General features: G+C 38.9%; 2 protein-coding genes across 3 annotated transcripts in view; one reads left to right on the forward strand and one right to left on the reverse strand.

Annotated features, from left to right (window-relative positions):
- The window catches only part of NPY5R (neuropeptide Y receptor Y5), a 176,926-nt gene extending 176,500 nt beyond the window's left edge, over nt 1–426 (reverse strand). Inside the window, exon 1 of the transcript XR_005010641.1 lies at nt 323–426. The gene's annotated coding sequence lies outside the window, so the exon portion shown is untranslated. The remainder of the gene's footprint in view (nt 1–322) is intronic.
- On the forward strand, nt 377–22,022 carry NAF1 (nuclear assembly factor 1 ribonucleoprotein). 2 transcript variants are annotated; one of them, XM_036762734.1, is made up of 10 exons: nt 377–469; nt 648–1,611; nt 5,223–5,373; nt 10,491–10,584; nt 12,115–12,197; nt 12,526–12,683; nt 12,842–12,893; nt 13,153–14,077; nt 14,422–14,596; nt 15,173–15,395. In XM_036762734.1, exons 2-10 carry the CDS (start codon nt 1,112–1,114, stop codon nt 15,216–15,218), a joined length of 2,184 nt encoding a protein of 727 aa, XP_036618629.1. In that variant the 5' UTR covers nt 377–469; nt 648–1,111; the 3' UTR covers nt 15,219–15,395. The 2 variants fall into 2 exon arrangements, with proteins under 2 accessions (XP_036618629.1, XP_036618628.1); XM_036762733.1 differs by having other exon boundaries at nt 14,422–22,022.
- The last annotated feature ends 500 nt before the right edge of the window (nt 22,023–22,522 follow it).

Here is a 22,522-nt window from a genome sequence, read left to right on the forward strand (position 1 = left end):
CTCAGCAACCATTACATCACCGCGTTCTACCGCAACGTACTGCCGTATTGCGGCAACGTACTGCGTATCGCCTAAAAAAAATTTCCCCAGCAACAGCCTGGCCAGCCATATTGCGCCAGGTCATCTCCTACGTCATCTTTTCCGGAAACTTTTCTGGCAGGACGGCTTAAGCAACTTGGGTGCCATAAACTTTTAGAGGAAGTAAAGTAGATAAGAGCGAGTAACATTCTTGGGTGCCCGGGATTGCACCGGTGTTTTATGGTGCCATTTCGGCCTCGTTTTAACCCATTAAATGCCAGTAATACTTCTTCATATGACCTACTTGAATGCTTTCCGGTTCTCAGGTTTCCGCTTCCGCCTGCTTTAACTCCCCTCCCTACCCCTAGTGCTTAGGCCGGTTTGAGCTGGTTGAGGCTGGTTCCATTCCTTCAGGCGGTGTGTAGGAGACTCTGGCCACCCTGCTGCCCTCGTGAGTCTAACCACTTCCTATAGTTTTCCTCTCTCATCCTTCCTCCTCTCTTGGGAGCATTTTGGCCATTCACCTTTGTGAGCCCGAGGCCGCCGGGGCTCCCCTCCAGTTCTCGCCTACCTGACTGACTCTGCCTAACTCTTTTTTCCCCTTCCTCCCCTCTCCACCCTCTCTCCAGGCTTCTAGAGGTTCGATCGCTCTGCGCTTCTGAGCCCCGCCCGGAAGTGGAGCTGCCGTCTGTGTGGCGCGTGGCGCGTGTGCGTGTGTGTGGCCAGCAGAGGGCGCTCGGCTCCCATGGTCCGGCTCGGCAGGGCTACACGCGCCCGCTCGCCTGGTCTCCCGCCCTCTCCTCCCCGGCGCCCGCCCGCCCGCGTGGCTGTTACCGGGTGAACGCGTGAGCTCCTGAGCCCTTAAAAGAGTCCTCCTCCCTTTGCTCCTGGCGCAGACGTTCCACTTTGGGGCATCTGTGTCCGAGGGCAAGCGGGTGGGTCCTTGGGACCCAGGGAAAGAGAAAGGGCAGCGGTGGGGGGGAAGAAAGTTAAACGGGGCGGGGGTGAGCGTAGGGAAGGAAGGCGGGCAACAGCGGAAAAGTGAGGGAAACAAACCCCAAAAGTAAGCAAAGTAGCCCAACTTGGGCACGGGATGGAAGGGAAGGAGACGGATGGGACGGGCGGGACGGGCGGGAAGGAGATGGATGGGACGGAAGGGAAGGAGACGGACGGGACAGAAGGGAAAGAGATGGAGGGGTCAGAGGGGAAGGAGATGGAGCCCGAGGTAGAGAGCAAAACCATTAAAGTAGAGCCCACCGATCCCGGTGAGACCCATCCCAGTGACAATGACCCTGACGATGACCCTGACAATGACCCCGACCCCGGAGAGGGACCATCCTCCCTGATCAGGGACCCCAAGGTAGGACTGTGTGAACCCAAACCGGGACCAAGCCATAAGATCATGGATGTCGACGAAGATGACAGTGAGGATGAGGATGAGGACGAAGACGAGGATGAGGATGATGCCAACTTGCCCCTGGTGGTCTGGGAGCAGCCCCTCAAAGTGGGCAAAGAAGAGCCCATGGACTACGATGATGACTGCATGCCTGGACCTAGCCGAGCCAAGCCCATGCACAACTGGGACTCAGACAGGTGTGAAAAAGAGGCCCCCCCCCTGCTCCTCGGGGCAGGGGTGTGTGTGTGCCTGGGGGGGGCGGGGAGGGGAGGCCTGGGCTGTCCTGGTGCAGCCTGGGGGCCGAGCTCTGGGGCTGGGGGCGTGGGGATGCGACAAAAGCGACAGACACCGTTTATGCTCGTCTGCCTTTACTCCTCTTCAGTAGGCCAGGCTGACCCTTGACCTGTTGATATTTCTGCTCTTGCTTCCCTCCGCCCCCTCCCAAAAGTATCTGGTGAAGCCTGCTTCATGCCTGAGCGCTGGGGGATGATCTAGCCATCAATAACTTTTTACACTATCGAATTTCTCTTCCTCTAGAAAAAAAAGAAAGCATTTTGTGCTGTTTCCCCGCTGCAGTGTCTGGGCCTGAGCAGTAGCTCGACAAAAAGAGCTTTGCAGTCAATTCAATGACTTGCCTCCAAAATTGCTGGTCTTTAGGAGAAGCCTAGATGGCCCCTGCCATGCCCATTCTCCCTCCAAAAAAGTGATGTTCATAATTGGATTGCAGTGCTAGCCATCTCTCTCCTCAAGTCACAGACCGGTCGATAGCATTCTGCCCTTTCCAAGTGTGCTTCTAAAGAAGTGCTTGGTGTTTGTAAATTGAGGCGATAACGCCCTCAGCGTTTCTCCTCCAAGTCATGAATGAGTATTAAGCGACCACTTTGTTTTTGGCTGCACTTTCCCCCAAAGGGGAAAAAATTTAACTTGTCCGTTGGGGCGAAGAACCTCTTTTCCTCTTTCCCCATCACACTCGTATTTAGCAATAACTTTTAACCCTGCTTCGAGTACCGTTCCCCAAGTTCTTTACTGTGCTTAATTGAGGCAATTAAGTCTTCCTCCTCACTTCAAAATTTTACACTTTTCATTCTCAAAAAGTGCTTTGCCACTTGTTAATAGAGTGATTGGTTTCCTCTCCTTCGTCCGCCACGCAAATGTTTAGCAGTATCTTTTGACAACCATTCTTTCTGGAAAATACTGAAGTTTTTTGGCATGGTTAATCTAGGGGATTCGCCGGTCTTCCTTCCAAAGTCAGAAGAATTTATCAATAATTGTTTACCTTTCTGCTTTAATGGCACCAACACCAAAAGTGCTTTTCGATTTTTAATGAGGTGGTGAACCTTCCTGCGTTCCATGTGCACAACTGTTTAGTAATATATACATGTATATGTACATATTTTTGCCCTCCTGCAGCACTTCCACTTGACCCCCCCCCCCCCGACCCCCGACAATGAATTTTAATAATCCTTATTTGGATTTGATTGGTCTTCCTTTTTTTCTCAACAAATTACAACATATGTAGTTGGTGTTTTGTTTTAAAAGTGCTTTGTTATTCTTGATCAAAATAATCGGTCTGCTCTTCTTCCTCTCAAATTGGGGAATCTTTTGACTCTACTTCCTCCCCCCAAAAATGCTTTGCAACCCTAAATTGGGGTAAATATTCTTTCCCAAGTCATGAGTACTTAGCAATGATATTTTACTCTTCTGACTTAACTCCTCTCTCCTAAAAGATGCTTTTCAATTCTTAATGAAATGATTAGTACTCATTCTTTTTAGTCACAACTATTTTAACCCTTCCCCCCTTCTAGCCCTCCCCAAAATGCTTTTTGATGTTTTATTGGGGTGACTAGATGTTCCTTTGCCCTGCAAAATCTTGACTGTTTTAATTCCCCACTCAAAAAAGTCGCTTGCAAACCTTAATGGGGTTATCAGTCCTCTCTTCTCCCCTCACCCCTAGGTCTTGTGCATTTAGCAATCATTTTTGACCCTCCTGCATTAAATCTCATTGCCACAAAAAGGGGGTTATGGATTATTAGTGGGGTGATTAGTCCCACATTCCTCTCCTAGCCTTAAATCAGCTTTTCCCTCCTGCAGCAACCTCCCATCAAAAAAAAGTATTTCTTAGGGGGATGCTTAATCTGAGGGACTATTTTGCTTTTCTTCTCTAAAGTGGAAGACAATTAGTCATTTTTCACTCTTCTAACGGATTCTACCTCCACCAAAAAAAGTGCTCTTTGATCCTTAATCGTTAACTCCTCCCCTTTTCCCCTTAGTTATTGGTTAAGCTTCAGTCAGAGCTGTACATTTATATGGTAGCAGATACTTTGAGCAGATTGAAAAGGAGGGAGAGAAGAATCTAGTCTGGACCCAAGATATTGATACTTTATTCTTTCCGCTTATTTCAGAGCCCTTACATTGAGCCTAGCCCTATTATAGAAAACCTTAGGTGCTTGCGTACATAGAGCATTCCTTCTTTGCTGAATTAGTTGAATTTTACTTTGAGATTTATACTGAATTGTGAAAGTTAATATATTTTTTTCTGCATAATTGCACTGATTTAGTATCTTTGGAGAGAAGGGGATAGGTTTAGTAGCTTCATATTATTACATTAATATTTGTACTTAATTATTTTTTTCAAAATGCTTTGTATATGTTTTCTCATTTTGTTCTTACAGCAAAGGATTGTTGTTTTAGTAATTATATTAATAGTTCCTGCAGATTCCAGTTTCCTCATTTGATGAAGAAATTTTGTCTTAGAGGCTGACTTGCTTATAGTTTTAACTGATAAAAAGTATTTTAAAGGGCATCGGAACCCCAGGTTTTTTGTTTTTTTCTTTTTTCTTTTTATTATTCCCAAGTGCCGTGCTCTTTCTACTGCGGAGGAGATAGATTTTTTTGTGTAGGTTAGGGGGCGTGGTCCAGGATTGGCACTTTACCCTGATTGAGTAGCGGACTGGGTGCGAGGAGGAGGTTGGGCAGGATGAGGGGGCTGGGCGTGCTGAGGGGGCTGGGCTAGAGTAGGTATATATTGCCAGAGCAGTACTGCAAAATTACTTTATTCCTTCTTGGGGAAGAGAAGGAAACTTTCCTTCCCTCTTCCTCCTTCACTCCAGGGCTAGATGAATTCTAACACTCTTTCTAGCTCTGAACTCGATCTTAGCAAATTCAGAAATACTTCTCAGAAACTTAGTCGATGTGATGGTACTAGGAAAAAAGTGAGATTTCATTAGTTTCATCTTGAGCTTTGAAGCATCACAAAATGGTACCAATGGTGCCCTGCAAAGTTTACGAGATTTCGGCAGCCTTTGCTTTTCTCGGCATGGGGTGTGCCTATGCCTATTTAAGAATCCGAGTCCCTGAGGAAGGCAGGTGAGTTTTAAGCTGTTAGGGAAAATATGTATCAGAAAGGGGCTCAGTATTTGTGAGAGGAAAAATGCTATCATGCTTCTGCTTTTTTACTAGATTTAGTTGAAGTAACATTGTTGAAATGAAAAATTGCAAGAGGAGATGGAAGGTAGGTGTTAATTGAGAAATGCCCAGCAAATTGAAAAAAAGGCTTCAAAGACCAGCCCGGCAGGAGACTATATCTTTTGACTGAGAATGCCAGCCTATTTGTTAGAATAGCCATCAGAGATGCATTTTTTGGGGCATGGGGAGAGGGATGAACTCATGAAATTCTCTTAAAAATAGATGTAAAACAGGTCTTTTGAAGTGGTAAACCAGGGATTTTCCAGTTTGGGCTTCGGCAAAGTATATTTCAATTTTAATGTTGTAGGAAGAGTTTGCTAAATTTGTGACTTTTTTCCTACAGTGACTCGGATTCTGAAAGCTCTGCCACATCCTGTAGAATCCGAGAACTTCGTGGCCCTGATGATGAGGAGGAAGAAGAAGATGATCAGGCCAGGGCGCCGAAACAGAAGAGCATCTTCTGCTTTAAGAGGAGAGATATACCTGCTGCTGATGTAAGAATCTGAGACCCTTTCATTTCTTAACGTAATTTTCCAAACACACTGAGCCCATTTCCCACCTTCCTACCTCAAAAAGCTAAAAAAAAAAAACAAAAAACCTTTTAAAGGTGATGATAGCCCTGACTTTGCCTTAGTTTCCTAATCTTTGAAATTAAGGCTTGATTTGGACTGGTAATCTTTAAGATCCCTCCAGTTCAAACACTCTGTGCTTCTTATTCTAAATTTCCCAGTGTCAAAGAATAGGAAGTGTACCTCTCTTCCTGCCTCTTAACTGTTGGTGACACTTCACGGTCCAATTTACAACTCTACATGCAACCAACCATGTCTTATGATCCATAGGTTAGGGAATTGGGCTCAATAATAATAAGAAATCATTGTTTTAGTTAAGACATTTCAAGAAACAAAGTAGAAATTGATTAGGTGTTAGTATTTATTAGTCTTTTACTCCACCAGTGTCTTTTAAGAGACTTGGGAGTATATCTAGAGATGACCAGGACTCAATATAATTGTGAGAATAGGGTCCTGGCTGTAACTTCTTTGTTTAAAAACTGGTACCAAGGAGGCTGTTTATTTCCTGGCTGCTTCTGTTTGCAGTAACACTGATATAAAAATGTATACCTTTTAAAAGCCATAATAGAGACCTTTAACTGGTTCTTTCACTTACGGGAGTTTGGCGTGTTAAAAGCATCCAGGCTCTTACAGACCTGGCTGATGCTTAAGATTTGGTTATCCAACAACCTTGATCTGTGACTGCCTTTTGCTAGTTCTAAGAAAAGGCATTAGTCACCTTGTACCCTAAAAATCTCAGTTTGCCTTCTCTTCCCAAACTAACAGATGGGAAAGAGAGAAAACAGCAATGTTTGTCATATGTGACTATCCTTTTGCAGTCATAATTTTCCTAGCAAGATAGCTTTTACTATAATTTCCTTAAAGTTTCACAGCCTGGTTTCTAACAGATCATTTGCATTTTTTATGAGTATCATTTTCTCCTTCAACATGTTTAAAAAAAACAGAACACACAACATAAACAGCTGATTTTTTTTAAAGGATGCTTCACAAGGGGAATGTTTATTTAAGGAATGTTAATTTATGTGAGTCTGACTTAATTTCATCTTCTATCTAAACCAAGGTCTATTTCCTATTGTTACTTGCCTTGTAGAACAGGGTTACATGAAAGGTGGTAATTTGTTTGCATAGGGCACACTGCCACTGAGGCTGTGGCAGAGGCTAACCATCAGGCTATTTAACTGCTTAATGGAGAGTTTACATGAATGATGTAGTGATGGATTATGATTTAACAAAGTCCCTGTTGCTTTTTTAATTTGGGAGAATCTGGAACCTTCTATTGTTTTGCACCATGGGTTGGGGTGGGGGAGGGGGGGTGGGGGGTGTCAGGGTGTGGCGGGGGAGGGATGTGGGGGGGTGTCAGGGTGTGGCGGGGGGGGGGATGTGGGGGGGTGTCAGGGTGTGGCGGGGGAGGGATGTGGGGGGTGTCAGGGTGTGGCGGGGGGGGCACAGTAGTTAAGAGCTTGCTCTTATGGATTTATTTGCTCCATTTTTATGGTCGTGATGGAGTCTGCTTTAGTTTTCTGTTGTCTCACCACTGGCATGGTTGCTCCTTCTTAAGAGATTTTGCAACCAGTTTTTGTTTAATAAATCCTTGCTGAATTAAATCGTATAATAATTTCAGATGCGCTTTCAGATGCTAACAGATTTTGGTTTTTATTAAACTTTGGGCTTTTAAATGGGTTTAATTTTGGAGAAAAGTTAACTGCGGCTATGTCTCTGGCCACTAAATTAATAAAATCCTTATTTACCTGAAGAGTGAATGTTTTCCCAACTATTCTTTTTGCCCTTGAGGTCATAGGTGACTTCTTTGACCGTCTCAGGGTAGAGGAAAAGGGGTGGGTCCTCCCTAGGAGGGAAAGTGAATTTTTCCATAGGAGGACTGAATGGCCACAGAGAAGCCATTGTTAAGTTGACCTAGGTCTATTTAAGAGTTCTACAGGCAAATGTCTGGGAATTCAAGTGGGAGGTCTTTATAACACCTGTGAAAATCAGTGTGCCTAAAAGAAAAAAGAGCTAAGCAGAAAGATCAAATTAGGATTGTTTTGGAGGAAGCCGTTTCAATGGTTTTTCCAGGTCTTACCCATCTATGAGAATTAGGTGGGAGAAAGCATTTGTTGACTTATGCTTAATTGCATCTCTGGGTGTAACAGGTGTGTTGAAAGAATAATCATAATGATGGCACATTCATATAGTTTGCAAAGTGCTTTCCTCATCACAACTCTAAAAGTTATATAATTTAAGTACTTGATATTTTCCCTGTTTTACAAATGAGGACATGGGAGTTGAGATAAAAAAGAAATAAACAAAAATCCTGCTCTATAGGAGCTATACAGGATGGATGCCATTCCATAAAACCTGTTGGTTTTATATCCCCCCAAATCAACAAAACTTTAACCATCTTTAGAAGTGATATTAGAAACCAGAGGGGTTTTTGCCTATCTTAAATAGTACCACACCCCTACTTAAAAATCTCAAATGTCTCCATATTCTACTAATTAAAATTCAGATAGCTTAGCTGGGCATTTATGCCCTTACACTGTTGGCCCCAAACCCTTTATGGGCTTATTTGTCATAATTCTCTAATGTAAAAAATGTATGTTTAGGATGTCACAAACAGCGATGACCTTCCACAAGTCCCTTGGTATCATTAGCTATTGGACCATGGGATTCAATCAGCATGACATTTCTTACTAAAAACAGTATAATTCTTACTGAAAACAGTCTGGGGCACGAGTCCTATTGATAGTAGGTCAATAACATCATCTCACCATATAAACAATGTAGTTTTTATGAAGGAATAAGTATATATTCCACTTATCCCGTGAAACATGAGATTTTATTTCAGCATTAATATGCTGATCTTTAAAATAGGAACAATAGTACTTATCCTACCTACTTAACGAAGTTGTAGGATTAAATATGGGAAGTAGCATGTCTGGTGCTGAAAAGAGTCTGGACTTGGAATCAGGAGACTTGACCTCTGGCGTTTATTAGCTGTGTGACCTTTGGTACATCACTTAGTCTTTTTGAGCCTTGGGATTCTTTACATCTGAAAAAGTTGTAATAGTTGTGTCTCATCTTTGGTATGAGAAAAGCACTTTGTAAACTTTTAAACATTATAGAAATGTGAATTTCATTAGAATATGTATAGATAGTTTTTTTTGTAAACTATAAAAACAATACAAATGTGGGGTTTAGATGATAGGTATCATCTTTCAGGGTGTGGTTCATTTGTGAGTGGCCATATACCTTGTACTCTTGTTGTCTTGTTTTTTTAATATCACATAGCTTAATATACTATGAGATTTTATCTTTAACCAGAAGCCTTCATGAACATCTTGTACTCTAGCAGAGAAAGAAATGAATTCTATTTCTCTTAGGAAAATGGAAATTAGCCCTAGTGGCTAATCCATCATAACATGTGATATAAATATAACTCTTACTTGGTTAATATTATGGCTTTTGTATGTTTTAAAATGGGGTTAGATTTGAATTAATTGACCCTAGTAAATCGAAGTGACCTAAGAAAAATAACATTTAAATGCACAGATGGCTCCAAAACCTAGCAGCTGACATGGAATGGAACTTGCTCAGTTAGCGCTAGAACTATAATTGACTGATATTTACTGACCATTAGAATCACAGACAGCTATAGTCACCTTATATGGCTGCCACGCCATTTCTATTAGTGTTTCAAAGATATACTAGTCGAATTTGGAACTTAAGTTTCTTCCAATTGAAATGGGAAGAAAATCTCACTTTTTCTTAGTTTATTGCAAACCATAATTATTCTTGGACAAGCGCATTTTTAAACATGAAATAACTGACCTATAGAACTTACATATCCTGCACAAGTCCTAAAAGACTTAGAATTAATTATGAGATGTGTTTGTATAAAAATACATTTGACCTCCATTTTTGAGGTACAGATAATATCCTAATCAGAGCTGTACACTTTGTATACCTATTCTTTGCAATTGAAATGAGCGGGTTGGGTAATTAAAATTTCTATACCTGCTACCTAGAGTTAGATAGTCCATTATAAGGTATTTTAATAAATGGAGAAAGACTGGGGGGAAAAACATTCTACTTGTATATCCCATTTAAAATCAAAATACAAACACACCTTGCTCAGTGAAAATACTTTTCATAGCAGATAATTTAGATACAGATTTTCTGTAGTCCAAAAGAAATAATTTCCATAATTCACTTCAAAAAGGAGCTCCTTTTGTGCATTTAAAATTTGATTCAACTTGAAAAAGTCATTTTTCAGGAATATTGTGTAAATCAGTGAATTACAGAAAAATTTAGTTTGTCCTTTGAATTTTTTTGTTAAACTAAATTTTTTGTTGGGATAGGATTTTTATTTGTTTTGGATTTGTGTGGGCTAATTCTCAAATACATTCTCATGGTCTTTGGCAAGTAACAATAATTTTGGAAAAAGTAGGAGGAAAACACTGACGGAGGTAATGAGAGTTCAAAATAATAAGCATTGTCTTTTAAGAGGGAAATTTAATGGTGTAGTCTGGTTCTATTGGCACAAAGCCTAACAGTGTCATGCACAATTAAACATTTAATTAATTAATGCTTTTTGGTGATGATGTCTAGACAATCAAGAGATTTTTCAAGGGAGCTTATTAAAGTGCTCTCTCCAGAGTTGTTGATAAATTAAGATTAATTGTGTGGTTAAAGTTTATACACTAGGTCCAGACTGAATTCTTTCTCTTCAATGAGTTGTATTTTTGTTTTTTACCAACTCTTAGGTAGGATAGGATGAGAACAAAGTAGTTGATCCATAGCCCCATTTATTCTCCAGGGTCATATGGATCCAACTGTGTCCATAGTAGGAAGGATCTCATGTCATCACAAAAATGTCTGAAAAAAGAAGATGGCATGACTTGAATTGCTTACTTAGTTATTATGAGGATCGTATGAGATCACGTATGCAGTATGTCTCGTAAACACTAAAATGCTGTTATAAATATATGAGTAGTAGGTTTCCCCATCGTCTTTAGTAGCTAAATTAACACTTTTATTTGTAGGCACCTCCTCCAGCAGATGACATGACTCTCATTCTGCCTGAAAGTGTTGAACTACAGCCCTTTGGGAGGGTTTCAGGTATTATCGAAAAACTAGGTATGTAAAATGTTTTGTTAACAATATTCACTATTTATCCTTAACTGTTTGACACATTTTCTTAGTGATCTATATTTTCTTTGTTATTTTATCTTGCAATCAATTAAGGAAAAGGTAAAAAGGATTTTCTTTATATTTAAGTACTGTGATTTTTGTACTGCTCTTTAGGGAATCATTATGAAATTCTTGGATTCTCTTGGTTTTGTCAGTACTTTGCATACAGTTGCATAATTTTCAAAATTTCAAAATATATAAGAACTTAACATACCATTTACTCCACAATGTGAAGAAAAATGCATAATGAAGTTATTTGTCATCACAGTTACCTCTGAGGTAGGTAAGAAGAACATAATTACATTGCCCGAAACACAGAGAAATTTACACAAAATCGCATAGCAAGTCAGAGTAAAGAATAGAACTCAGATCTAAATAATTTGAGTACTCCCTTTTGTTGTACCATGTCGTTAGAGAGAAGGCAGTAGTTACAAAAATGAAAGTCGTAGGTTCAGACCAGCCCTGGGTCACAAGTAGGCTTTCAATACATAGTGATTCCTTACATATTTGGTAGTGATAAATGTCCAGAGTCCTTCCAATTAAGACATACATATAAAACATTTCATTTGTCATAAAATGCTTCTTCCCTAACCTTCAGTTTTATTCCTGGCTGTGTGAAACCCAGCCCCAAATTTGTTAATTCACTAATCTTAATGCCTGTGAATAACTTGGGTACATTCACTACCACACGTAAATATTTCACCTAACAATATTTAAATTGTTAAATTTCAGTTTTCCAACAGATTGAATTATTACATGTATGTATGTAATAGTGTTATTTGTTCTTTATTTTTTCGTGTCAGAATTTATTAGATCAGCATCTGGATGTTTTAGATCAATGAGAAAATGAGAGCTTACAATGGGTTTCAATTAATTATTTTGTTTTTTAAGAAAAAAAAAGTACAATATAATCAATAGAATCTGGGAAGTTCAAAGAGATGGCTGTGATGAAAAAGACCATATTATTGTGCAATCCATACCTGCTATACCACCTGTGCCAGCAGAAGATGCTTTAAGTCCTGTAAAAGCTTTTCATGTATCATCAAATAATGCCTGAGGGCAGGATAAAGGGAAATGCTTGGGGGGGGGGTGGGGTGGAAAAAAAGTCTTAAAAGTGGGAGGAACGTCTAAAAATGGGGATTTTCATGATATTCTAAAATGTCTTTATTAATTGTTTGCTTATGTAAATGTCCAAAGCTAAAATTTGGTGATAAATAATATGGTTTAATTTCTACTTTTAAAAATTTTATGATTTGTAGGGTCGGCTCTGCCTTATAAACGATAAGCCCTCTTCTTAGCTAATAGCGCACTTCCCACATCCCAAGGATAGGTTTTAAGGTGTAAGATCCTGCCTTCAAATCTCCTTTAACTTGCATTGAAATTATCAGCTTTAACATTACATTAACATTTACATCTAAACTACCTTTGGCTAAAACTGCTTTTAAATGCACGAAATCATTCTGTCTGGTTTTTCAGTAATAATTGAATCTGTGACTGACCTGCCACCAGTTTGTGAAGATAGCATGATCTTCAAGAGCAACCGACATGCTGCTGGAAAGGTTTGTATACATTTAAAAAGAGAACATTTTACCCAATGCAGCTGACAGTGCATCATATCAATAGATTTTTTTTCCTTCCTCCTTTAACTGTTAAAAGACATTATAATTTTCAGAGCTAGTAACAGTAAGGCTACCAGCCTCTCAAACACCATCACTGCTGTCATGAACACTTTATTTGAATCATGTCAGAGTCTACAAAATTGCTTTTAAATCCTCGCTTTAGAAATATTACCAAATCCGGTTTGTAGCTAAATTGACCCTTGTATGTTTTGTTGTTGTTTTTCAATTCTGATATTTACCTCTCTCCCAATTCCCCCTCCCCCCCTAGATTTTCGAGATCTTTGGGCCCGTTGCACATCCCTTCTATGTGCTGCGATTCAGTTGTTTGGAACACATCAAGAGAAAGGATATCAAAATCCGGGACATCATGTATTTTGCCCCTTCAATCCAGCACTTCACTCGCTACATATTCACGGACAGGATTAGGTAAGTACTTCTTACCATAATTTTAATTGGCATAGCTAAATTTCATAGTTTTAGTACTTAATTTTTTTCTATCGCTTGATGTTTGTTTTATTAGCATTTTCTCTCTTCCTTGAGATTACATTGTGGAATATGCATTGCTTTATTTTCTGAATTTCTAGGGATAGGGGTTCTGATGCTTCCTGGAAGAATGACCTAGAGCCACCACCCGAAGTAAGTCCATTTTCCACCTGTCTTTCCAGTTTATCACCAAACATTGTGAAATACTAACAGAAGTATTATAAAATCAACAAATGAATTGTTCTCATTACTGAAACAAAAATTAGCATTGGTAAACTTGGTGACATGCATTTTGTTTAATTAAAATAATGCATTTTTTAAAATGTAGATCTGGAATCCCTAATGCATTAATTGCTTCTGGCATCAATGGGAATATCATGTGGTAGCAGTAATGTACTTTTTCCCTCTCCAGGCTGTTGATTTCAGTGATGATGAAAAAGAAAAGGCAGCTAAGAACAAGAAGAAGTACTACGGACGTCATCGGAAGAAGCAGAGGGCAGAGTACAGGTCAAAGAGCAGATCCAGTTACAGCAGGGATGGTCGAAAGGGTTGCAGATCAGAAACCAGGGAGGTGGCCGTCCAGGAAGACAGGCAGGATGATAGGCAGGAGGAGAAGCAGGAGGAGAAGCAGGAGGAGAAGCAGGAGGAGAAGCAGGAGGAGAAGCAGGAGGAGAAGCAGGAGGAGAAGCAGGAGGAGAAGCAGGAGGAGAAGCAGGAGGAGAAGCAGGAGGAGAAACAGGAGGAGAAGCAGGAGGAGAAGCAGGAGGAGAAGCAGGAGAATAGGCAGGCTTCTCGCCAGGACAATAGGCAGGCTTCTCGCCAGGACAATAGGCAGGCTTCTCGCCAGGACAATAGGCAGGCTTCCCGCCAGGACAATAGACTGGGTGCCCGGGAACGATCAACTGGCCAGCAGGAGAACAGACAGGGAGCACACAGAGATCAGAAAAAAGGTCAGAGGAAGTCTAACAGACGTGATCACAGGCATTCCAACCGCCATGATCGCAGGCAGGATCGCAGGCAGCTGGTGCAGCATGATCACAGGCAGCTTGTCCAGCAGGATTTCCGACAGGAATACAGTCAGGAGTTTGGCCAGGAGTTCGGTCAGGAGTTTGGGGGTCAAGATTATGGACAGCTAGAATTTGGGCAGCTAGAATATGGGCAGCAGGAGTATCAGGAATTCCGACAGGAATACCATCAGGAGTACCACCAGGAGTATCATCGTGCTGCTGCTGCCGCTGCTGCTGCTGCTGCCGCTGCTGCTGCCGCTGAGTACCACCAGGAGTACAGACCTGTTGCTGAGTTCCGTCAGGAGTACGGACCTGACTATCAGAATCTTGGTGTGTAAATAACGTGACATGACCTGTGACTTGCTTAGTCCAGCTCTCCAGAAATCTAGATTTCACTACAGTTCTAAAAAGTATTTCCAAAAACCCATCTCCATCTTGAATTCTTTTTTCATTCACATGCTTTAAACCCATACGCCCTCTGCTTTGTAGCTTCTTGATAGTGTGGGAAATGATAGGAGAAATCACAGAGAACAGTGAATTGGAGCTTGTTGCCTTTTGAGTAAGTGGAAAAGGGCCACTGAGGAGAAAAGACATGTCAAAATATACATCTCTGTCTTAGCATTAGAATTTTGTCGTTTTTGCTTTTCTGTATATGGCTGTTTTTCCCTTGTTAGGTGCTTATGGAGGAGAAGCACCCCCTGCTGCTCACTGGTGCCCCCAGCCTCGAGAGGCTGGAAGGAGCTGCTACAGCAAACGCGAGTACCACCGAGAATTCTCCCGGGGCAGACACCACAGGTCCAGCCACTCCAGGTCCCAGGCATCTGGGCAGTTTTACAACGCTGAGCACAGGTTGGCCCAGGATGCCCCTCCCTCCCTGTTTGCGCCTCAGCATAGGCAAGACAGTGCTCTCATGCAGCATTCCTATCAGCTGGCTCCTCAGTACTTTGACATGCACCATTACCAGGCTCACCCATCTCAGCATGTGGCTTGGTCTGGGCTGTCCCAGCATGTGCACAATGCACACTACCAGCACTTCCAGGGCCATCACGCTAGGGGTGGTGGGCACTGCTCCCAGTACAGACCTTACTACTAGACAGATCATGTTTCATGAGCTCACTACAGAAACAGATGACAGAGCTCCTAAAAAACATGATTCCTCAGTCTGGTTACTAAAGAAAGTGAACTTGATCAAAATTAAAACACTTACTGTAAAATAATTCATTATTCATATGTTCCAGTGGTAAATATTTGTGACTTAGTGAAATAATGACATACTCTCCTAACATAAAAAATTAGATCTCAGATTGAAAAGAAAACTAAAAAAAACCAAAACCCTCTAACAATCTAACCCTTCAAATTATGTATCACTTAACTAACACTTTGATTATAATCCAACAGAATTTTATTTTCTTTTTTTCCCCACAGTATAGATCTAAGTAGCAGAAATAGAACACCTTTCATCAGGGATTAAAGCATGTTGAACCATTGATTGACTTAGAGTATTTGTGTTAAATCCAGCAAGATAAGATTTTGAAGTCCCATTGAGGATATGTGGAAAAAAAATAAAGTTTTTTTTTTTTAAAACTAAATGTACTTGTTTGGAAATGGCTTTTGTAGATGCATCATTTAATTTTCAAAAATCTTGAACTACACTGATTTTTAAAATTTAGCAAATGGAGATGACAGAAGAAAAAACATGCATTCTTTGGCAATTAAAGATTAATGTCAAGTTGTTATAAACATTGTGGCTCTAAACAAATACAAGGTTAAAACTGACAACGTAGGAATACTTAAAGACACTGCAAATTTCCTTAATTTAGGTTAAATATAGGGAGATTCTCTTCCATCTTCATTAAGTTGGCCAATTAAAAAAAAATCTAAAGATGAAACTGTAATATCCATTCCCTAGTGAAAATCATTTTAAGCTTTTCTTTGGCTATCTTCCATTCTTTAAGCATCTTAATGATAAATATTACTTTACAACATGTGTGAGATATAAAGTAAGAGGCTTTAGCTCTAGTCAAAACCTCTCTGGGATTCAGGTTCCCCAGAGTCAGATTTGAGAGATAATTGATAAGGCCCCTCAAGAGCTGTGAGGGCCCTCAGAGGCCATCTAGGTCAATCCTCTCATTTTACTAATGTAAAAACTGTGGCTTAAGAGGGTTAAATGACTTTCCCAAGGTCACACAGGTAGTACGATATCTATGCAAACTAATGAAAATTAGAACCAACAACAAACAAAATCCAAACAGTACTACCTATGTGACTTTGGACAAGTCAGTTAACTTCTCTGGGTCTCATTTGTGAAATGAGACTGGACTAGGTAGTCTCTGATCAGCTCTAGATCTGAGATCCTAAAGGAGCCTTATGATTTATCTATCTAGTCGAGTCCTCTCATTTTAGAGTTGAGGAATCTGTAACCCAGAGAGACTGTGACTTGTGTTTTCTTGAAAATTCATTGCATTGGCAATTCTAGTCCTAAATTTTATCAAAAAATTCGTTTTGTCAGAAGTTTTTTCTCCTCCCCCCCCACCCTGATTAAAAGAAAGTGATAAGAGATCACAGTTGATCTTCCTCTACCAAATAATTTATCTTGGAAAAAAATAATTCAGGACATACTATACGTTCAAAGTGTATATAGGTCATCCATTCGTTGGAAAAACTGAGTACCAGAAAAATTAGAGTTGTTCCAGACTTCAATTCTGCTAGCTTCGGCATAGCCTTCACTATGGTAGCCTTTTTTTCTTTTGTCACAGTGTCTGAAATAATAGGTTGAATCTGTTCAGCTGTACAATGCCATTGTCCTAAATTTGAGTAAACTTCCCTTAAAATCAGTTTTTACAGATCATATCCATAATACACTAATGAAATTTAAAAGTACACAAGGAATTCTTGAAGTCCTTGTCAGTATTCGTCAAATAAGTCAAAAAATCAGTCAAAATCTGGCAAATATTTGCTTTTAAAACATGAGTTATGGGTTCATAGATATGGAAAATGTATACTGAAGGTGTCTGAATGTAGCCACGGTTTGAATCTTTGCAGGGTAAATGCACAGCTATAAAGGTAAGTTAATAATTCTTGATAATATCTGTGCAGGCAGCAAAGTAGTAGCCTAATTGTGCTTTCAGGTGAATGTCATTTTTTCATACATTAATCTACAAGACAAATATATATATATATATATGTATATATCTGTTAATTGTTTATATATCTTGGATACCAAACCCTTATCAGAGAAATTTGATGCGAGATTTTTTTTCCCATTCAACTACTTCCCTCCTTATCCTAGATGTACAGTGCCACCTTCGTTTACATTTCACTTAGCATCCCTAATAGCATTTACTTCAAAACTAAATGGAAAGTCTTGGCCTATAGAACTGTGAAAAGTGATAAACAAGAAAAGTGTGTAAGATATATTCATTCACATTGTATTAATTAAGAAGGGACCTTCTTAGTCCTACGAAGTCCCATCTTTAAAAGAAAACTTGATGAGGTGAGATTATCCTGAGGCAAATCAAATTGTTGGTATTGGGTCTTTATGGAATTTATCATACTTTATGGGTTCCAACATCTAAAGAATCAAATTTTTAAAAAACCCATATGTACATGGGAAACTAATTTTTTTTAATCCGACTTGAGAGTTCAAGGTCTATGAAACTAAATTTAAGATCTTCAGAAAATCTTACCATTCACAAATAATGCATTCTAGACATTCCCTTCCCCCTTGAGAAAATCCTAAATATCATTATATGGTGATTATTTTTTAAAAGCCTTTTTCTCCCTTTTAGATTCTTTACTATTCAGTTACCATCATAATTATTTATTTATTTTTTGGGGCATGCCATGGGAAAGAGTATATCCTTAAGGTAGTACTACAGCGTGCCAAATGCTTAATGTCATCAGAGCATTGTGAGAGGCGAGGCAAGTCATCTTGTACCTCTCTAAGCCTCTAGTTTCCTCATCCTTAAGATGAGGTTACTAATACCTGTAGTACTTACCCCACAGGGTTGTTGTGAGGGTCCAAAGATTAAATTGGCTCAATTAACATGTTAACATCTTAAAGCGCTACACAATGGCAAATTAACTAAAGTCTATATTAAATACTCTTTGTACTGCAGTGGGAAGACAGTTAAATGGCATGCCATGCATAAATATTTTGTGATCATGAATCTCTAAATTGCAAGGGGGTCCTATATGTCCCTCTTAATCCCTAAACTAGTCAAATAAAATTTAATATCTTTAGTAATTACCAATTCTAATTTGATCAAATGTTGACCCACCCATAAGTCTCCCAGTTCAGTTCCTTTTTTAGAAAAATACTATCTATGATTAATTTCCAGTACATAAAGTTGAAAGACCTTTAAAACCACAGCTAAACAAAATTGAGACTTAGAATGATTTCCTCAATACTCTCCCTCACCAGGCAGACCATAACTGTAATGCAAAATAAACAGGCATCATCTACATGATTGAAATCATATCAGTATACTATTACAATTTAATCCAATTAAATGTATTTCATTACCTGTACCAGTTTACTTAACACCTATTAAAATGGATGGTCAGTTTAACCTCTTAGCAACTATACTCTTGCATGCTATAGAATTAGGGGCATCTTGGTTTATATGTTGAGTGCCATAGCTGCCAATTTTTGACTGTTTCTTTATGAGATTGAGTGGATGCTGGTTCAGAAATATCTGTATTGGAAATACAATATTTTATCTGGTTCAAACAAACAAACAAAACCTATCAAAAGTTTATTTATCCAGACAGGCCCCTTATTTCTTAAAGGGGACTCTGATTCCAAACTCTTAAGATGAATAAAATAGCATTAGAAATGTTTGCCACTATGAATAAATATTAGCAGAATCAGGAAACTTAAGGTTTGGTTGCTTATAGTATTAGTACAAAATACTAAGTGTGGTGATTAGCATGTATTAGAGATGTAGATGGGCATACCAGAGGGAAAGGGCAATATAAAATCAAATTAGTATTCCGTGACCAAATTTTTCTTTTGAAGTAGATATTGCATATAGTGTGACATGTCTGAACTCAGAAGGATTAAAAACCAAGTTATTTTGTTGCTTATGTGGTAACTTCTTTCACAAGTGCATCTTACTTCTTCTGGAGATGGATGCTATGTCAATCGGAGAGATGATCTTAGGATCATAGGTGACGCAGACTCTAATGGAGAAAAAACAACAAACAAGCCCAAAGCAAAAAATCTGCTTGTTAGCATAGAACCCCAATTAAAGAGTGCCGGCTAGGTGAAGTTGGTCTCTAACAGGTTTGGAGAAAGAAAACTCTAAAGGGTTCTCAATAGTCTGCTGGATGTGCTTTATTCTACATCCCACTGCTATCGTAAAGGTATACCTGCCTACTCTGTCGAACAGTATCCCTTCTAAGAGATGGTTTGACATTGTTGGGTTCAGTTATACAGATTGTGAAAAATGTTGCCACCCATTCAAAGCTAAGTACTTTTTATTTAAGGTATAATTTTCTTTTTGGCCAGCTGTAAATACCAAACATTACAATATTAACTATGTTGTAGAATATATGTAATCAAATAAACTTTAATAATATTTAAAAGTTAAAGAAAATAGCTAGGCATTAATTTGATCAATACTGTCAAGTTTTGTATGTTTGTAAATATATTGAATCAGAAAAATGCATAATTCCACAATCCAGAGTACAGTCATTTTTTTCATAGATGGCAGCTACTCAGCCATGTTCAGTTAAGTGTGAGTTACATCCACTTGATTACAAACTTCTAGTGACTGGCTGTGTGATTTTTAAAGTGGTCAGGAAAACTGCATGAAAATACAGATGCCTCTAGTTCAGATGAAACAGTCTACTGCTGAGGAATAGAGCTCAATTGAATTCTTGGACCCACTGTCTTTTAGTTAGAATAAACTTTCCAAATTCTTAATATACACCAAATGATCAGTGCCAATCAATTATATAGCAATGAATCCAATGCCTCACTGCAGCAGTTTTAGAAGTATTCTTCAATATTTATCAACATATTTGTTTTGCTGGATCATTTTGTTTGAATGCACCTACTGCATCTCAATTTCATTAGTTTGGTGATTATGAAAGAGGGCAACTTTAATTCAAGAACCAATTTGATGTCCTACTGTTGTAATTACTCTACATGATAATTAGAAAAACACTTATTGGTCTTTTCTTACTTTATTGCCAAAGATTGCACAGAGATCCAGTTCTCCAGAATAAATAAAAGCATTTTAAAATTTTTAAAAGTATTATAAAATAAAAGCATTATCTGCATAATTCAAGTTCTGCACCTAAAGAAAGCAAGTGTACAAATTAAGAAATCCCAATCTCTTTAGTCTGTTAACATGAAAGCTTTGAATCCTAATAAATTAGTCTTTAAGTAGATGTCACATTGACAGAACTATTGGTTTTTTCCTTATTCCTCCCCTCCTGTTGTCTTTTAAATCTGACCTTTACAAATGTAACATACACAAAAAGTTATTCTTACGAAGTTAGAGGACATTTGCCTATCAAATAAAATGTTCAGATTTCTACCAAAAACTGTTTACCTTGGAAATATTTTACAGTAAGTTTTTTTTCTCTTAGAATCTACATTTCTTCAAGCCCAGCCCCAACCCACTTCTTTCATCAAGCCTTCACTGACCATTAAAAAGGACAATGATGTAAATCCATAACCCATTCTTCATACCATCCATCTGTAACCTAATTGCTGCCTTACAGGGATTTCATTGTTCTAAGTCATTATTTAACCTTTTATGTATGTCTTTTTTTCCCCAACTAGATTTTAAACTTCTTGAGGGCCAGGACCAGACATTGTACTTCTCTATATAACCCCACAGCACCTAGATTGGTACTATGTACATAGTAACCCCTCCATGAAATTTATTGGCTAATTCTAGCATTTTATGATCTCAAAACTCTAAAGGCTTGTGCGTTGGTACTGAGATGTTCTGTACATAGCCTCTGGAGCCATCCACAGAAGGTGGCTGTGTGCCAAGAGATTGTGAGAGAGAAGTCAGTGAGTATCTCCTCCAGTGCTCCCTTTGGGCAGTTATGCTCCTTTTGTCACAACATTACCATGCAACTAAGATCCCAGATGCAGATGGCCCACTTCATTCTTTAATGGAGTCCACTTGTCCTATTGAATGGGAAAGCAAGGTGTGAGCTGGACTAGTTGGCTTTCTGAGGACTCTTCTGACAAGGAGATTCTGTGAAGTGGAGAGAGGCATTTGAAGGAAACATGGCTAGTGTCTTGAATATGAAAAAAAATGGAGATGAATATTTTAAACCATTTATCTATTTTACAGAATCTACAGCAGTTAATATGAGACAGAGTGACTCGGCCTCTGCCTTGTGTACTGCTAGTCCAAATTAGAGCACAAGTATTTTTGTTATTTTCAGTAATCATGGAGCATCTTTTCCGCCCAAAGACTTCAAATCAATTTGTGGATATCCCATTCTCATAACCAAATGACATCAATGAGTGGAAAGTCTCATACATTAAATTTTCCTGAATGTTATGCCTAAAATTGGGGTCCTAATAGAGGAGCAAAGAGTGAAGATCACTGAGTGAAGCAAAAGCTCTCTCAAATCACTTAGCACCTCTTAGGGCCTCAGGCCCCCTTTGAAGTTGGCGCAATGTTATAGCATGTCACTCATGTAAATTTCGTGTCTGTAAAAGAAGGGTCTAAGGTCCCTTCCAGTGATAATGATGTGTTTCTGTGATATATAATACTGTAAAATGCCAAAAAAAAAAACTGTGAGTAAATGTAGATCTTTAAGTATGCCAAAAAAAAAAACCTATATACTTTTAACTTCAATGTTTTCTTCTTTAAGCGCCAGTAGTTTTAAGTGGTAGATTGTCTTTCTAGATTGTCAGTAGCTAATTAATACTTTCTTGGCGCTACATAAATCTTAAACTGATATCTTAAACTAATATCTATGTCAAATGTATCTTTCTCTATTTGATGTTATTTCTCTTTAACTATAAGATAAGTAACTGTAGAGTAAACTATAGAGTAAAACTCTATAAAACTCTAGAGTTAAAAACCACCATTTGGGGCTAAGGGCTATATCGCGATTGGTGCTGGTGAAATTTGTGCCGTAAACGACTTAGTTATTCAACTAAGTTATCGTCCCCGTAAACCTGTTGTGGAGTGCCGTAACCCAATCATATTATGCATGTATATGTTGATATCTTAAATGTTTATCTATGTTTAAATGTTCAAATAAATGTTCAAATAAATGTTTGCAAAATCAATGAAATGGAGTAGCATCATTTGTATGCCTTTTCTCATCTGTCCAAATCAGTTCCCTCCCCAATTGAATGAAGAATTGTCCATATAACTATCAGTTTTTTCAGTTTAACGTTACTAAGACATATTCAACTCATTTCAGATCTTTAAAACAGTAGTTAAAAACTGATCTCAACTACTAAAGAGGTCATAAATGAAAGTTCTCTGAACAAAGAACAATACCCCCATCCTCAAATCATATTGCATGACTTTTAGTGTTATTAAAATAATTTCGTTGTTGAAAATGGGGTAAAATTTTGAAAAATATTCCCTTCTGTCCATTTCTGGTTAATACTTGCCATCCCAAATCTACAAAAGTAGGTCATGGTTAATATGCTGTAGGTACCTGCTACAAAGTTTTTGATGACATCGTTGAAGTTGTGCTTAGTATGTCTCAGATTCAGACAGTACAATACTTACTCATGGGGGATCACAGCAAGCCACTTGAGTAGGGGCTGCCCAAGGA

This window comes from Trichosurus vulpecula, chromosome 6 (assembly GCF_011100635.1).
Source record: "Trichosurus vulpecula isolate mTriVul1 chromosome 6, mTriVul1.pri, whole genome shotgun sequence".
NCBI classification, from domain to species: domain Eukaryota; kingdom Metazoa; phylum Chordata; class Mammalia; order Diprotodontia; family Phalangeridae; genus Trichosurus; species Trichosurus vulpecula.

Coding starts and splice junctions, on each gene's coding strand:
- NAF1 (XM_036762733.1), top strand. CDS start 1,112: ATGGAAGGGAAGGAGACGGATGGGACGGGCGGGACGGGCGGGAAGGAG. Junction 10,585..12,114: donor AGGTATTATCGAAAAACTAG/GTATGTAAAATG, acceptor CTGGTTTTTCAG/TAATAATTGAATCTGTGACT. Junction 12,684..12,841: donor ATATTCACGGACAGGATTAG/GTAAGTACTTCT, acceptor CTGAATTTCTAG/GGATAGGGGTTCTGATGCTT.